Raw genomic sequence first — 17,581 nt, forward strand, 5'->3', positions numbered from 1 at the left:
TTAAATTATTTGTTAAGTTTTTTATTGTTAAGCTGTATCATACATGGTTTAATACAACAAAAACATTTTAAGTGAAAATTAATAAACTGAACAATAAACTCTCGAACCAAAATACTTTCCATTAGAAATGTGTTAAGGGGCTTAGTTACCATCTTACTACCATATTCTTATGTGTTATTAGCCTACAGACATGTTTTCTGTAATCATGCAGATGTGAATGGAATTTTGAATGATTAAATATATGAAAAGTCCATTTACTGCAGACTCATTTCATAAGGTAGCCAATTCGGCTTAGAGAACAAAACTATTCAAGAAATTCTCCATGTGTTTTTGCTCATATTAAAAACCATGAATCTTAAACTGCTCTACCTAGACAATGCTAACCTCCAGGAGGAACTGGCAAATGTTCTTTCTCTGGTCACCTTGAAGTTGGATAACCTTACCATATTCGTAATGTTCAATCACAGTACAATTACAAGCAAATTTCTTTTTGAAAGCTTTCACAAGTTGTTTTTTTGTCATAGTCATCTTCGATTCCCTGAACAGTAGTAAATATCTTTTTGCCCTTTTATAGTTGGATTCTTATATGAATATAATCCTCAGTCCCTGCAGAGAGTAAGTGGGCACCCTTAGTTGCGTCAGCAAAGGGGTTGAAAGATTGGAGGTTCTGGATAGTGGACATAGGATATTAGTGAGAGGCTGATGAGGGGATAAAATGCCTGTGGTGTGCCTGGGAGGATCTTGTGTCAGGAGGCTGTGGGGGCAAGGAAGGTGAGATAAATAAAGGAGAGCTGGCAGCCTGGGCGAGGAGCAGAGTAGAAGCTGGTGGAGATAGGTGATGGAGGCTGCAAAGGCAAGGAATAGAGGAGATTTGAAGGAGGTGCAGCAGCTTCTATAAACAAATTATTTGAAAGAACAGGCAAAGGTGTTTTACCAAACTTCTTTGATAAAACAAGTATGATGCTGTTACCTAAACTAAGAGTAAAAACTAGTTAGGAGACTACAACACTATGTCACAAAGATAATAAATTGTAACCAAAAAAGGATTTATAGTAGGAATCCAGGGATGGTTTAATACAAGGAAAACTATCAATATAATTGATATTATTAATAACAAAGGTAATAAAAACCATATGATTATATCAATAGATGCAGAAAAAACCTTTAACAAAATGCAACACTCATTCCTATTAAAATCACTGAAAAGCATAGATATAAATGGAGTTTTTCCTAAAATGATACAAAGAATCTACCTAAAACCATCAGCAAGCATAATCTGTAATGGGGAAAAGCTAGAAGCCTTCCTAATAAGCTCAGATGTAAAATAATGATGTCCATTATCGCAAATATTATTTAACATAGTAGTAGAAATGCTAGCAATAAGAGAAGAAAAAGGAATCGGAGGAATCAGAATGGGCAAAAAGGTAATAAAGCTATCTCTGTTTGCTGATGAGATGATAGTATATGTAGAAAATCCCAGAAAATCAACCAAAAAGTTAATTGAAACTATAATTTTAGCAAAGTAGCAGAATATAAAGTAAATTTACAAAAAGCATTTTTATCTTTTACTGACAAAGTAATGTAAGAAGAGATTTAAAGAGATACTTCATTTAAAATAACTACAGATAGAATAAAATACCTGAGTGTGCCTGAGAAAAACAAATGAGGAACTACACAAACATAATTATAAAACACTTTTTACACAAATAAAGTCTGATCTAAATAAATGGAGAAATATTATATTAATAGGTGGGCAGAGCCAATATAAGGAATAATTTTCCTCCATCAGCTCTTGGACCTCCTTTTTCTTTTGACCCATTTCTTCTTGCATTGCTTTCATTTCTCTTCCCCATTTTTTCTGTGCCTCTCTTAATTGTTTTTTGAAATCCTCTTTGAGCTCTTCCAGAATCTGTGTTCAATTCATATTTTTCTTTTGTATTTTGCATGTGTTAGCTTTACTTTTAGGTTTGCTTTCGTTGTCCTCTTCTGTGCCTTGCTCTTAAAAATTCTCTATAGTTAGATGCTTTTTTATTATCTGCTCATTTCCCCAACCTTTTTATGGGTAGGCTTTGTCCTCTGGGAGGTTAGAGTACCCTTTTGAGCTTCAGTCCTTCCTTGATTCTACCCTTAGCTTTATTTCTGGATTTCTGCCAATTTCAGGTATACCAAGATGGTATGATGACTTAAGGACTGGGAGCTCTGATAGCTACCTCCCACTGCTGAAATTAACCCTTGAGACTGCTGAACCTGAAATACTCACCTAAGACTTGGATGTAGACTTTTGGTATTACTCTGGCCTTGATCAGATCAAGCACACAACAGATTGCCCTGCCCTTAGGCCTTTGAGGAGAGGTCCAGGAGGCCCAGTTTTGGGTCCACCAACTATCCCAAACTGGGATCTATGTCTATTGCACTAGACTGGAATTCTGAACCCTATTGTAGTAGTTGCTTGGATCCTCAAGGGGTATGCATTGGCTTGGACTTCTATCTGCCCAGGTAGGGTCTCAGGGTCTGGATGTTGCCTTGGACTTAGGTTCAGAACCTGGCACAGCAGATTGGGTTGGGGGGGGGGGGGTTGGCTTACTCCTCACTCCTTGCTGTAGCCTCCTGCTGTCTGTGCTCCCTTCTCACCCCAGTAGCCCAGATGTTATCTGCCTATCTTTACAGTTTTTCTCTTCTTAAAAGTCGCTTCACTCTGTCTTCTTTTTGGTTCTTTTACTCCTGCATTCATTTTGTGGTGTTATTTTAAGATTGGTTGGAGGGGATTCTCATGTTGTTTTCAAGCTTCCCTGCTTCTTAGGGCTCCAGAACTGGAAGTCGGGCAGAGCCAATATAAGTAAAATAACAATCCTACCCAAACGAATCTACTTATTCAATGCCATTCCAATTAAATTGCCAAAAAATTATTTTATTGAATTTAAAAAATGATAAAGTTTACCTGGAAGAATAAAAGATCAAGAATATCAAAGGCATTTATGAAAAAAAATGTAAAGGAAGGAGGTGTAGCAGTAACAGATTTTAAATTGTATTATAAAGCAGTAATTATTAAAACTATCTGGTCCTGGCTAAAAAATATAAAGGTAGACCAGTAGTGATGCAGGGAGGGTGAGAGTAGTGATGCAGGGAGGGTGAGGAGAGTTGGGATATTAGTGGGTAGGATCTATTATATAGATATGAGGAAAAGTAAATTAAACATATAGGAGATCTGTGATTTTATTTGTGTTATCTATGGAATTGTTTGTTTTGTTTGGATTTGTAAGCCTTTGAATAATAATTTTTTAAAAACTAACCTGTTGAAATGATACTATAATCCAAGGAAAGCAATTTAATTAAACACTCCATGGTTAATTTTGATCTAGGGGCAACTAGTTGAATATTGACATATATTTCCAGGAGACCTAAAATGATAACCATGACATGGTTTAAATCAGTAACCTAACTATATAAGAATACTCCAAAACTGTGGGATACACAGGTTTGCAAATGGCCTCTCAGTTTCCAATCTTCTGAAAAGATCCTAAATGAGATCACTTAGCTGTCCCTTTATACTTGTACTTACTATCCTGAGTAACTTCATGCCGATGACAACTGTGAGATATGATTTTTTTCCACTCACCTTTCAAGCGGGGAAAATTATACTGCTATCTGCAAATACAATATTCATTAGAGTGGTACAGTGCTTAGCAGATAAATGGAAGATGACTACCATATATATATTGGTACTTAAATCTTAACATGCAGATGATCCACACATATCAGAAGTTCCAACTAATGTAATGGCTGAATTATCATTTTATTCCCAAATTCTTTTTGGTTGGGAATTGAAAGCAACTTATGCAGGCCACATTTATCCAAAGTACATGGTTTCTGTGTTTTCCCCAGTTCCAAGCTTGGTGGCATGAAGGAAAGGAGATACTTAATAAGTATCTGTTATATTGTATTAGAAAGGGAGTGAGAAAATATGGTTTATAGGGCTGCCACTGCTAATTGGTTGTTGAATCCTGGGCAAGTAACTTGTTAACTGTTTATTTAAGCAGAAATTTCAAGCACAAATTCATGCCATAATGAAAATGTGGTGTATAAAACTCCATGAATAATTTTCAGTTTTAATACACTGATTTTCCTGTTTTACTTTTATGAAAAATGAAAATTTCCATAGAAGTTAAAATTTCTTTTTAGTTCAAGTAGAGTTGTGAATAAGAATCATTTTAGATATATTTTAGTTTGGGGTCCAATAAACATTTAAAAATCACATCATTTTGGACATTTTTCAGGTTTTAATTACAACAAAGACAGCTGCTGATAACTTTAGCACCCAGTATGTTTTAGATAGCAGTGGTCATATAGTTTCTCAAAAGCCTTCACATCTTGGACAAGGTAAGAAAAAAATTTTTGCAATATTGTTTTCTATTATCTGTATTTCATTCAGAAAATTTAGAAACCTTATATAAATTGTATAACCGTCCTTGTAATCATAAATTTGCTTCTCCTGAACATTTCTTTGCAACTGTCAAGACCAGTTGCTTTCAACATGAAGAACTTAATTCTCAGCCCAGATCTTGACAAACCATATTAGAAATGCTTGCAATTGTTTACAAGGGGAATAGGGCAAGAAAATATGAATGGATCAGTAGCATGCTTTTTTTTTTTTGTTCTTTGACAACATATATTAAAGTACTAAAAGTAAAAATTGGTTTCAGTATTGTAGATGAACTTCATTCATTCAACAAACTTTTATTTCACATACCTACTATATATAAAGCACTTGCCAAAGTGCTAGGTAATTCAAAGGCAAAAACAAAACAATCCCTCCTTTCAAGGAGTCTACATTCTTTTAGGGGAAAAACTTGTACCCAGAGTATATACAAAGTTATTTCAGTAGGAAAGAGAGCTTTAAGAACTGGAGAAGAGTAAACCACTTCATGGAGCCTAAGAGAAACTTTAGAGGAAGTCAAGACGTAGGTAAGGATGGAGTACATTCCAGACATTTTTGCTGGTAGTAGTAATCCAGTTCTTTCATGCTTTACATGTGTTCATTTACTTTTCATTATAAATGATATCTTCCTTCTTTATACAACCCATTTCTAGGGTTCAGCTCTCAATTGTAGGGATAAAATCTTTATAAACTAGATCTTCCTATATGTTCATTAATTTTTTTTCTTTAATTGAATATTTTAAAGTCACTAATATGTAGAAAACAATATTGTATATACTGGGGAGTATATAGATAGTTATGTAGCTTATCTGCATAAAATTTGTAGAATAATAAGAAAGTAAAATATATGCATATATAATTATTATAAAATAGGTCATGATAAGTATGAGTATGTGTATATGTGTGCTTAAAATGTATACTTTTGCTAACAAGATCAATGAAGTTGCAAGAATATTATAGATAGGAATTCTTCAAAGTTGTAGTTAAAGGAATTATCTCTGAAATGAAATGTTTGTCCTTTTTTCCCCAAAATTTCCTAGTAAATTGATATTTAATTTTATCATTTATCTTTCATAGTAGTTTATTGTTCTAAAATTCCTCCTGCCTTTAAATAGAAAATTAGTTAAGATTATTTTTCCAAGGGTCTTTTTATTTTGTAGTTTTCTTAGTTGAAATTTTTCTTACTTTCATTGTACCACTATTACTAAATAAATACTTTTTGATGCAGGGCTAAGAAAAGTACTGTAAGTAGAATTATTGTTCATATCCTTATCCTCAGATTACTTACTGGTAATGATTTATGTTAATTTCATTTAAACTGGAAAAATGAAGGGGAAATTGCAGTGACACAAGCAACCCCCAAATTTTTTTTTAATTTTAGCTTACAAAAATGTATTAAATTTTTAAAACTATTCAACATATATAATACTTGTTTTAAAATCAGAGAAATAGCAAGCTTGTTCTTCATTAATGTGTGGAAAATCTGAATCTTTAACTTGTTTCAAAGGTCAAGACTTAAAAAGAAAGGATGTTTTTAGCAAAAGGATCCTCAAAATATCTTGCCTCCATTCCTTGGGAGTTCAACTTGGAAAAAGTTTAAGTAGCTTTCAGGAGGAGACTCCAGTAGAGTGCCTTGCACTAATCCAGTCACCTTGTAAAACCTAAATGTATTTATTTTTATCTTTGTAGTAGGCAGTCTAATCTGGATGGCTGGTAGCTCTACATCACTCATACTTCTCATGCCTCTCTGTGTTCATCTCCATGGGAACTGTGAAATAACAAACCTTAAGCATTGAGTCAACCTGATCTTTGCCCTTTTGCTGGATGATTTTTCTCTTCCTAATTACTTTTGCCCTTCTTATACTTGCCTCCATTAGTGAATGTGAGCCAGGTATGATTGTAATGAAGTGTTGTGACAACTCCTTAGTCATTTACATAGCTTTTATTCTTTAATGTATTACTATTTTCTAAGCAATATACATTAAAAGATTGGTGTAAAATTATTAACTCTGTGACCCAGTTTTTCTCTCCAAAGTTATTTGAATAGGGAAAAAGAAACAAATGCTATTTCAAATTTCAATTTGCCCTTTGAAGATATATAATAGAAATTTGCAGACATTGCAAAGGTTTTTTTGCATTTATATAGCCTTAGCTATGATATTTATTTGGGTGATTGAATCACAGACTCACATTTCAGCAGCTGTCATTCAGCCTCCATTTAAATATTTTCAGTGTAAGATAAAACTAGTACTGCTATCTCAATTTATACCTGTGCCTTTAAGGTTCCTGTAGGTTAATATTTGCTATAGAATAAATCTCTGTTTTAACAGGGTTTTTTGTTGTTGTTGTTGTTGTTTTGGGGTTTGTTTGTTTTGGGTTTTTTTGCACCATCGGATTAGAAGATGTCTGTAGAAAGCTAACTTTACAAACACAAATAATGACTTTTTTTTTTTAAAGCAAATTTCAAAACCTTACATAAATCACTTTTCAGAAATACCAATGGATTTAATTTAATTTCTTTAGAGATAAAAATAATGTGCTATTGAAGAGATTACCAGAACCTCAAAGAATTTCAGCACAGATGTTACACAAATATTATTTGAAATTGTCTTTAGAGATTTGATCTGTTTATTAAATTGCCTTATCTTGAGTTTATAGAAAAAAACTTCTTTTATTTTTAAATAGAAACCAATAAGATTCTTTTAAACTTTTAAAACCTATTTTCCAAAAAATGACTTATTTTCTTTCCCATCTTTTTCTATCACCACTTCAGATAATCCCTTTGACTCAAATTGTCAATAAAAACTATCTTTATGCATTTAGCCTTACCGATGAACTCTCTTAACTCTTCTTATTGCTGCATTAGTGAGAGAGAACTTCTCTGATATTTAAAGGAATATACTAAAGTACTTTACTTGAGATATTTCATTTCCCTACCCTGTTATTTAAAGTAGAGCATCATGTTCTTTTTAAATCCCTACAGTGCAAATGAGCATGTAGTGAAAGATCTTTTTAGCTTAATTTAGGAACAGAAGCTGACAGTAAACATTTTAAAACATTACTGATATAATAACAACCATACCTTTTTACAGTATGATAATACTTAGTTGTCTTTTTAATTATATGATCTCTTTACCTATACATAGCAGAGACTCTAGGTTAATTACAGAGTTTCTGAAATATACTGAAGTCAGAGAGTTAAGCAGCTAAATCAAAAGAGTTCTCTTATAAAATATGATAGTGGGCAGTGATCTCTCAATTTGGAAGTGTAAAAAATGGAGACTTGAATCCAGGACTTCAATCCCCAGAAGTCCTTTCTCCACTTCTCCAGAATGCTTTGTAATCTCACTGAATTCTCACCTGGGCCGAGAGCAAATTATGATTTAAAGGGTCTTCACCATAGACAGGCTCTTTTCTTTCCTGTTTCCTCTTGCAAGCAGAAGCGTCTCTTTTCACAATGTAGGTGAGGTTGTCTAGGCCAGAGGCCAGACACGTGTTTTCTTATTCTGTATTTTCTTTAATCCTTAACCTTTAATAAACCTCTAAAAATATAATATTCCTTGCAGAGAGAAACTAATTTCTACCCTGCCTCAGTTTCCCTAAATTTTAATATTTACAGTTGTATCAACTTACTGCTGTTTTAAAGGATCACCATTTTTATGGATGGTTCCTATTTAATCACTAAGATCTAGTGATTTTCCTATTTGTGATAGACTTCACCAAGGATACTGGAAAAGGAAGTAGACATGGTGGAATAGATAGCCTTCATGCTGTACTAGCATCCACAAGATACAAAAAGTATAAGAACTTTGAATTGATTGCCTTTGGAGGACAGTGATAAGAATTACATAGTCTAGGAACTCTCAGATGAGTTAGTCTATGCTGTCAAAGACTGTATTCACATTACTGAGATCATGAATCTTTTGAATGAAATGTAGTTCATATACAAAAAGGTTTTTTGAGTGAGCTCTCAATGTAACCTGGGGGATTATTTCTGACTGATGAAGAAGAAAGATCTATAGATTTTTCTTTCCTGTTTTGTTTCATATGTTGTAAATTAGGGGATAACATGATGACCTAGGGGGTATAACCTGATATTGTTTTACTATTGATAGACAAGTTTTGCTTCCGTGAACATTTTTATATATCCTGCTCTATTGAACTGTAAGATTTATTCCCATTGTTGTTTCCTTTTCTACCTTACACCATATAATTTGAGATAATGATACTTCACAGTAAGATTGTATGGGGTGTACCAGGAAGACTAGCACTTCTGGTGTGAGAGCTTGCTAAGCCCTTTTTAGGGCTCTTTATCCATGAAATTCACCTGTGGCTCCAAGAAATTGTAGCATGCACAGCAGCCACACCTTTGTAACACCTTCTTTGTAGACAGGCTAAGCCAGATTGAGGCCTCAAACCCTTCAGTGAGTTAGGGGAATGTTTAACCCAAACATGAAAAGATTTCTCCCAGCGGAAAGGGTGAATGAGAACAGTTTGTTCCAGTGGCCATGAAGTCCACTGAAACAGGTACTAAGGAGCACTCAGACTTTGGTCAGACATCAAAGATGCAATGTCATCCACTACATCCCAGGCCATCACCAGTGGTCATGGCTTTTGTCTTGCCATTGGACTTTGATAACTGATAAAGAGTGAAGCTGACAACTTTTGTGCAACTTTGCCTCACTTAAATCCAGTTCACATGCAAATCAAGACGTCTCTCTGGGGGCAACTGAGTGGCTTGGTGTATTGAGAGTCAGGCCTAGAGATGGGAGGTCCTAGGTTCAAAATCTGGCCTCAGACACTTCCCAGCTGTGTGACCCTGGGCAAGTCACTTAACCCCCATTGCCTAGCCCTTAACCACTCTTCTGCCTTGGAGCCAATACACAGTATTAACTCTAAGAAAGAGTGTAAGAGTTTTAGTAAAAAAAAAAAGACATCAGACATCACTCTGTAGGGGTCATTGATTATTTTCCAAAACAAAGTACAAACACAATTTCATGGCATAAATGAGCTAGGTTATAGTTCATTTCTTCCTTCCTTCCTTCCTTCCTTCCTTCCTTCCTTCCTTCCTTCCTTCCTTCCTTCCTTCCCTCCCTCTCTCCCTCCCTCCCTCCCTCCTTTCCTTTCCTTTCCTTTCCTTTCCTTTCCTTTCCTTTCCTTTCCTTTCCTTTCCTTTCCTTTCCTTTCCTTTCCTTTCCTTTCCTTTGCTTTCCTTTCCTTTCCTTTGCTTTCCTTTCCTTTCCTTTGCTTTCCTTTCCTTTCCTTTCCTTTCCTTTCCTTTCCTTTCCTTTCCTTTCCTTTCCTTTCCTTTCCTTTCCTTTCCTTCTCTCTCTCTCTCTCTCTCTCTCTCTCTCTCTCTCTCTCTCTCTCTCTCTCTCTCTCTCTCTTTCTCTCTCATTGCTATGGAAATTCCTAAATAAATTCATTGTGTCTTTTTTATTCTTTTGAAGAAAATATCATTTGTACTAAGATGTTCAGATTATAAAGTCCAAGATAGAAAACTAAAGACCATAGGTAGTATTGCCACTATGTATAATTAAAGGAATTAAAGGTAGATGTTTCATAAGAGTATGATGGTACAGGGAAAGGCAAAGAAAGAGAATAAGCATATATAGCACCTACTTTGTGTCAGGCACTTTGTTATGCACTTTTATAAATATTACGTTATTTGATTCATGTAAAATAAAGAGCTGATTAAGAAGATAGTCTTCTTGTAAAGGAGATGGTTATCCAGGTATGGCTTCTCAGATCCCCTCCAATTATGAAATTCTGTGTTTCTGTATTAGAGAATAGAAGTTGACCTTTTGTACTAGGGCTTAAAATAAAACCAATGACAAGCTTTTGGATAGAGAAACATGCTACTGTTGAAGATTGGAAATAATATATTTGTCTAAAGACTTGCAGACCTAATCAAGTAGTCTTGAAATTGAAAAGAAAAATGCTTACCTATCACCCAGATATCCTAGAGAATAAAATGTGTGACACAGGATGGAGAGGTCCAGAAAATCACAGTATCCAGGAAAAAATAGAGTAATATATTCTTGACCCCACCTAGCTATACACACAAAGGGAAAAAATAGAGGGTTATCAAGTAAACTGGAGATAGACAAAGAAGCAGATTTAACATCACAGTAACATAACACTAAGACATGTTGAATTATAACTTAATGCCTGAAATATGGGAATGGAAAGGGAATACCTAGTTTATAATTTTGAAAATTCCAAAGGAACAGAGCATTTAAAAGGGAAGAGAGAAAAGAGAATGCCAAGATTAAGAAGGTAATCACAGGAAAGTTTCTAGTACATTGAGCGACACTTCTGTCCTTGGCTTCCAATGTACTTGACAGCTGATCCACTGACAGGAAGATGGGAAGTCAAAAATATTATGATTTCTTTAGAACGCACTCCTTTGACCCAGGGGAAGAGGGAAGGAAGAAAGACCTGGATAAAGCTATGGCTTCTTCTTTACTCTGTCCCCTCAGTGATTCCTCCTCAGAGGTATGCCAGAAAGCCACATTTTCTCTAATTTCTGAAATCCAATCCTTTCTCATGTTGTTTAATAATTTATAGATAATTTCAAGGGCATAGTCAAGTTTACCCAGTGTAAGGGCAGGTTTCAAATAGGTTAAAAATGGAACAGTGACAGAAGAATGATTGACAGCAATGACTGTCGGGAGCATTCGATTGTGAGCTCCTTGAGGCCATGCCAGGAGCCGTCAGGCCACAATGTCTTGACAAGGTCACTTGTGGAAGCCAGGAGGTCACAAAGTGGCTCGTTGGCAGGATGGAATCATCTACTCAGCCCTTTCTATATGAGTTCTCTCATCAACATCCCTTATTAATGGAATTGATGTGATTCTTGTTCTCTCCCTAGTCTCTCCCTAGTCTCAGAAGGAATAATATGAGAGCAAAATACTTGCCCACTAGTCCCCAAAATATCACCAAAAGATCAGACTCACAAAACCAAACCCAAAAGACTATCATGGGTTAACTTTTGCTAAGGTACATAATTCCCAACAAAAGCTATGCCCACAAGCCATGCCCAGAAATCGCCTACTCCCATGCTCCAAAACTTATTCTCCTAAGGCAGTACATAAATCATTCATAAGGAGAGGCCCTTACAATATGCTTTAGTACACCATGCCTCATCTTGCCTCAGTCACTTGATTTCCAACCAAAACCCTTCTTGCAAAACTCCCCAACAAACTCTAAAAAAACCCCTTTGATCCCTCCACTTGATTTTTGCTAGAATTTCTGATTGATAATCTGTTTTTATTAAAGGTAATAAATTATTTTCCTTGATTGTCTATAAGCTCAAGCTCCTCACAGGTTAATGAGAAAAATAAGCCACCTGTGACAAAATCATTTATCTTATGTAAAATCTTTGTGTATCCTGTCAGAATCAATAGTTATAATACAAGTGTATAGAATGGTCTCAGAATGTTAATCAAACGATTTGTTAAAAGTTAATGTATCAGAGGAAGCTAGGTTGCTTAGTGGATTGAGAGCCAGGTCTAGAGATGGGAAGTCCTGTGTTCAAATCTGACCTCAGACCCTTCCCAGCTGTGTGACTCTGGGAAAGTCACTTAACTCCCATTGCCTAGCCCTTACCACTCTTCTACCTTGGAACCAATACATAGTATTGATTCCAAGAAGGAAGGTAAGAGTAAAAAAAAAAGTTAATGTATCACTTATCCAATTATCTTTATTCGAACACTTTTGTTGAATAATGTAGCTGTGTGCCAAGAAAATGGGTATAAAAATAAAAGCTAAACCTGGCATGGAGAAGCAGCCATTCCATGCAGAGCCTTGCCTCAGGGAGATACACACATACAGCTGCCTTCCATCATTAATTTCCGCCTTGCCGCTCCACCTACTGAGGACCCATGGAGCTATGAGCTGGGCTAGCCCCAGGCTCATGGCAAGGCCAAGGACTATATTTTGCCTCTTTTTGTATCTTTAAAGCTTAAAACAGTGTCTACTATAGAATGCTAAAAAAATATTGATTGCTTTATTGCTATGGTATGGAAAAAGTCTGAAATAAATTCAGAAAGGAAAATATTAAACATATGCTTTACAAACAAAAGCAAAATTTAAATTAATAAAGGCAATTGAGGGAATAATTGAGACTAAAATAAAGAATATAATTCTACAGAACATAATGATCAAAGAATAAAACATGGAAATGATTGATAATTTCAGCAGAAAACAAATTACAAAACAAACCCCAGAATTTGAGAGATGTGGTTAAAGCAGACATTAGGTGAAAATAAATCTTCCTATATCTTTTCATTGACAACAAAGAAGAGAAAGAATAGTTGAATGAATTGGACATACAACAAAAAAACAAAGCACAACAGGAAAGTAGCTCCACATCCAGAGAAAGAAGTGGGGTCTCAATGTAGACTAAAACATATTTTACATTCTTCATTGTTTTTTGTTTCTTTTTTTTTGGTTCAAGTTCTCTTCCACAGAATGAAAATGTTTTACATTATTGTACATCTAAAATCTATATCAGATTATCAGATTGTTTGCTGTCTTAGATAAGGGAAAGGGAGGGAGGGGAAATTTGGGCTCAAAATGAAAAAAAAAAGTTAAAAACGTTTTTTTACTTATAATTAAGGGAAAAACATATAAAACCACAACTAAACCCAAAAATAAGTTTTGGAAAAGTAAAAAAAAAGAAAAAGAGAGAGATTAAATCAGAACAGCTAGGATGGAGAGCCATGCCTAGAGACAGGAGGTCATGGGTTAAACTCTAGCCTTAGACACTTCATAGCTGTGTGAGGTACTAGTTAGGTAAGCCAATTAATACTTATCACCTAGCCCTTACCACCCTTCTTCTTCTTTAAAATCTACGTATAAGTATTGATTCTAAGAAGATAAAGAGTTTAAAAGAGAGATATTAATTTTTAAAGTTGAATTCATGAATAAGCTGGAAACTTTAATCACTGAATTTATTAGAGAAATTGTTAGCTTTTTGAAGAAGATAACCAAATTATCATAGTTAAGCAAAAAAAAAACCCTTTCAATAGATGAAGAATCATTAGAAACTTTTTCTTTGCTCAAATATATGCCCCCCCAAAACCAGTAATTGGAATAATGTTTTATCCTTAATAACGGAATTGGAAATAGAGAATTTCAATAATCCCACCTAGGTAAAAGAAATTTAACTCAGTCCTGAATGAAATTACACATAACTTCAATCACATATTCTATGAAAACTTATATTTATTGCTATATAAATTGTTTGAAAAAATTAAAAAAGGCCTTCTATTTCCTCATTTAGTGAAACAGATATGTTCATAATAATAAACCAAGGACAGAAAATGTGAAAAAGAAATCTGGACATAATTTAATGATTATTAATTGTAAATATTGATAAAATAGCAGAGGCTGGAACAACATGTTAATGCTGTGTTGCTATTTATATTAGGAATGCCAATTTGGTTCAATATTAGTAACAGTTATATAGGCCCTAAATAGCCAGAAATCCCAAGGGAAATTTATATATATATATGTATATATATATATATATATATATTTTTTTTTTTAAGTAAAAAAGGAATCTAGTAGTATCAGGTCTAAAACTATAAAGTAGTAGCCTTTAAGAATCTTACTTGTTACTAGTTAAATATAAAAGTTTATTAGTACAACAGATTAGATCAGTAAGATCCAGAAGGAAGCCTATTTAGTAGCATCACATTAAAAAACCACAGGACAATACTTCTTTGAGTAAAGGTGCCCTAATTTGGCAGTTCTCTTTGTGGTAGAAATGAACTGAAAATTGTGGGGATGCCTATCAATTGGGAAATAGCTAAACAAATTGTGGAATTGATTCTGATGAAATACTACTGCATCATAAGAAACAATGATTAGGTTAATTTAAAAAATAACATGGAAAAAACTACCCAGGATAATGAACAATGAAATAAAGGTTCTTTTCCTTTTTCACTGATTTTTTTGGAAATAGAACTAGCAATGATATTTCTGGGTCTGATGGTATACACAATTTTATAATTCTATTGGTGTAATTCCAAATTACTCTCCAAAATAGTTGGATCAGTTCACAGATTCACCATCACTAAATTAGTTTCCCCATTTTCCACATCCTCTCCAACATTTTTCATTTTGCCCCTTTGTTATTTTAGCCAGTTTGATGGTGATGAAAGAGAAAACTACCCCCAAAAGGAGATAGTTTAGTTTAATGGAAAGGACCTAGATGGAGGAAATGGGGGAAAAAAAACAAAAAAACTAGTAACTTCCCAGGGCCAATGAAGCACAACCCTTGCAATTATTAAAAAACAACAACAACAACAAAAACCCAAATCTATTGATGGTAGGTAAATGATAAATGAGGTCCTAAATCTACGTAACACTTAACTCTTTCCCACCAATCTACATTTTCCCTTATGAGGGTTGCTCTTCTGGTCTTCTCAAGTCCTTCCTGATCTTATCTAGATCCCCAAAAGCTGTCTGGTTACCTATATAGTACAGATTATCTTTAAAAGGCCAAGCATGCAGGACTCACAAATGTATTGAGTCTTTACCCAAAGCCTGTGTTGGCTTCCTAGGTAAATCCAAAGTCCCAGATGAAAAAACCCTTAGGTTTATCTTAACTAAGTTGTTTCTGATAGAGAATACCAGAGCAAAGATCTCCTTACCAGCACAGAGGAAAGCCAGATCAGGAGAGACTGTTAAACCCAGTAAACTCCCCAAATCCGCCTCTCCTTCCATAATCTTCTCCCTCTTTCCCTCTTAAAGACAATCCATGAATTTTTTCTCTATCCTTTATCACTTATCCTTACAGTGATGCAGTGATATCACAGAGTTGTTTTGGTTTTCATTTCTTTAAGTCAATAATGATTTAGAATATTTTTGTATACCTATATATTTTTTTCTTTATCTGAAAATTCATTTTTCTTTGCCCATTTATCAATTGAGTAATGGCTCTTATTCTTATAAATTTATAAAGTTCTCTATATACTTTAAATATGAGATTTCAATCTGAGAGGCTGTGTATAAAAAAAATCCCCCAATTTTCCACTTTCTTTCTAATCTTGGCAACATTTGCTTTTATTTGTACAAAAAGTTTTCAATTTAATGTACTGTTATCCATTTTAAATTTCACAATGCTCTCCATCTCTTCTTGATTCATAAATTCCTTTCCTATCCATAAATTTAATAGGTAATATGATCTCTGTTCTTCTAATTCACTTATGCTATCTTGATTTTCTAAGTAAAATATGATATCCCTTTTAACAGATAAGGATATTTTGTTTTCTGTGCTATTGATAGCATTTCTAAAATTACATAAAATAATGGTGAGTGGAAGGCACATGCTTACTATATTCTTATTTTTGTTGGGAAAGTATGTATTCTAATCTTTTTTTTTGGATCAAAAACCAGTTTGATAGTATGCTCTCTAGGTCCTTTCTCCAAAAGAAAAAAGTTTTTAAATGCATAGATAAATGCACAAGATTATAAAAAATAAAACTAATATAAAAATGCAGGATCAGTGTAAACAAAAAAGCTGTTCACAGACTTCAGGTTAAGAACTCCATTTCTCATATTTTCATTACTTATAATGGTCACTTTTGGTTTTGAGTAGATCATTTTTAGCCCAAATGAGTAGTCTGCATTGTTAAAATTGTTTTCTGCTCTGTGGAGATAATCATGTCATTTTGGATGCTTTGATTTTAATATAATTCATTTTGTTGATTGTTTTCTTCATGGTGAACCATCCTTGTATCCCTGGTATAAATTCCATTTGGTCTTAATGAATGATTATAAAGTGTTGTTGTCTTTTGTTAATTATTTTTTAAGTGAATAAATATTCATTAATATTATTGTTGTAGAGTTTTCTTAATTTTTTCTTGGTTTAGGTTAACTAGGTTTATTTTTTTGTGTAAAAAGTTTTGGAAATTACTTTATCCATTTTTTAAAATAATTTGTGTAGAATAGCTATTAATTTTTCCTAAAAGTTTGATAGAATTCTTTTGTAAGCCTGTTTAATATATCAAGAGGTTTGTGGGATAGTTTGTTTGTTTTTAAAAATTTCTTTGTAACTGTTTTTATTTGATATTCTGTTATATAGGGTTTGTGTGTTTGTTTTTTGGTGTAATCTTATTTCTCTTTTGTTCAGATTTGAGAGAAAGGTACAGATAATTGCCTAATGTGTTCAAGTAGTTCTTTTCATTTCTTCTTGTTTTATTGTGATTTTACTATGTTAATGTTATATTTCATTGATTTTTTTTGCCCTCTTTTTAATCAGATTGGCTACATATTTGCCATTTTTGTTCATCTTTTCAAAAACTGCTTTTTTAGTCTTGTTTATCAAGTTTATGGACTTTTTGTTTCCAGTTGAATTACTTTTCCACTAATTTTGGAGATTTCTTTTTATTTATTTTGGGTTGATTTATTGGCATTCTAATTATTTTAATGAATATTCCTCTCTTTTTCCATTTTGATAATGTTTGCTTATAGATATAAAATTTTTCTTCCAAGTACCACTTTTGCTCCCAGAAATTGTGGCATGTTTTTTCAACATTATGACAATCTCTCAATTGTTTTTGTGATCTGTTCTTTTTGTTCTTTAGAATTTTATTATTAAATATCTAGGTTTAATTTAAATATTCAGAAATTTGTCCTATGGCAATTTTTCAGGTCACTTATTCTCTAAAATTGTTTCTTCAAAGGAATGCAATTAAAATTTACCTTTTGTTAAGCACTCTTGGTTTTGGGGGGAGATTTAATTTATATATATATATATATATATGTATGTATGTATGTATTTTTTGCTTATAGGTACAACAGTAACTGCACTGAAATTATTTAAGAATCTTCCTGTAAGAAAACAATTTTATTCAACAGCTAGACGATGTAAGGATGAGTTAAAAAAAATCCAAGACCTTCTTATAGCCTATGGCATTCTCAAACCTGAATTAAGGATTATTTTTACACATAACAAGGTAATGATTTTTTTTTAAATCAAATAACTTGTGAAATGTGATTTTAAAATATGGGGTATGTAGGGACTTAGGATAGTTCATCATTTATGCCCAAATTTCATTTATAGAGATTTCTTCCTAGTGTGACAAGGAAACCACTTAAAAGACTGATATATATTAATTTAAGGTCGCCAAG

At 33.6% G+C, this 17,581-nt stretch overlaps 1 protein-coding gene and 1 pseudogene across 5 annotated transcripts in view; one reads left to right on the plus strand and one right to left on the minus strand.

The window, feature by feature from the left end:
- The window catches only part of PMS1 (PMS1 homolog 1, mismatch repair system component), a 119,282-nt gene that overhangs the window by 32,688 nt on the left and 69,013 nt on the right, over positions 1-17,581 (plus strand). For 4 of the 5 annotated variants that reach the window (XM_007494502.2, XM_007494505.3, XM_001378605.3 and 1 more), the window contains exons 4-5: positions 4,275-4,377; positions 17,243-17,406. The exons of the other annotated variant lie outside the window; for it this stretch is intronic. In XM_007494502.2, the coding sequence (XP_007494564.2) occupies positions 4,275-4,377; positions 17,243-17,406 (267 nt within the window). The remainder of the gene's footprint in view (positions 1-4,274; positions 4,378-17,242; positions 17,407-17,581) is intronic. 5 annotated transcript variants of the gene reach the window in all.
- LOC103096447 (eukaryotic translation initiation factor 1b-like) lies at positions 340-682 on the minus strand (annotated as a pseudogene).

The sequence above is a fragment of the Monodelphis domestica genome, chromosome 4, assembly GCF_027887165.1.
Source record: "Monodelphis domestica isolate mMonDom1 chromosome 4, mMonDom1.pri, whole genome shotgun sequence".
Classification (NCBI taxonomy): domain Eukaryota; kingdom Metazoa; phylum Chordata; class Mammalia; order Didelphimorphia; family Didelphidae; genus Monodelphis; species Monodelphis domestica.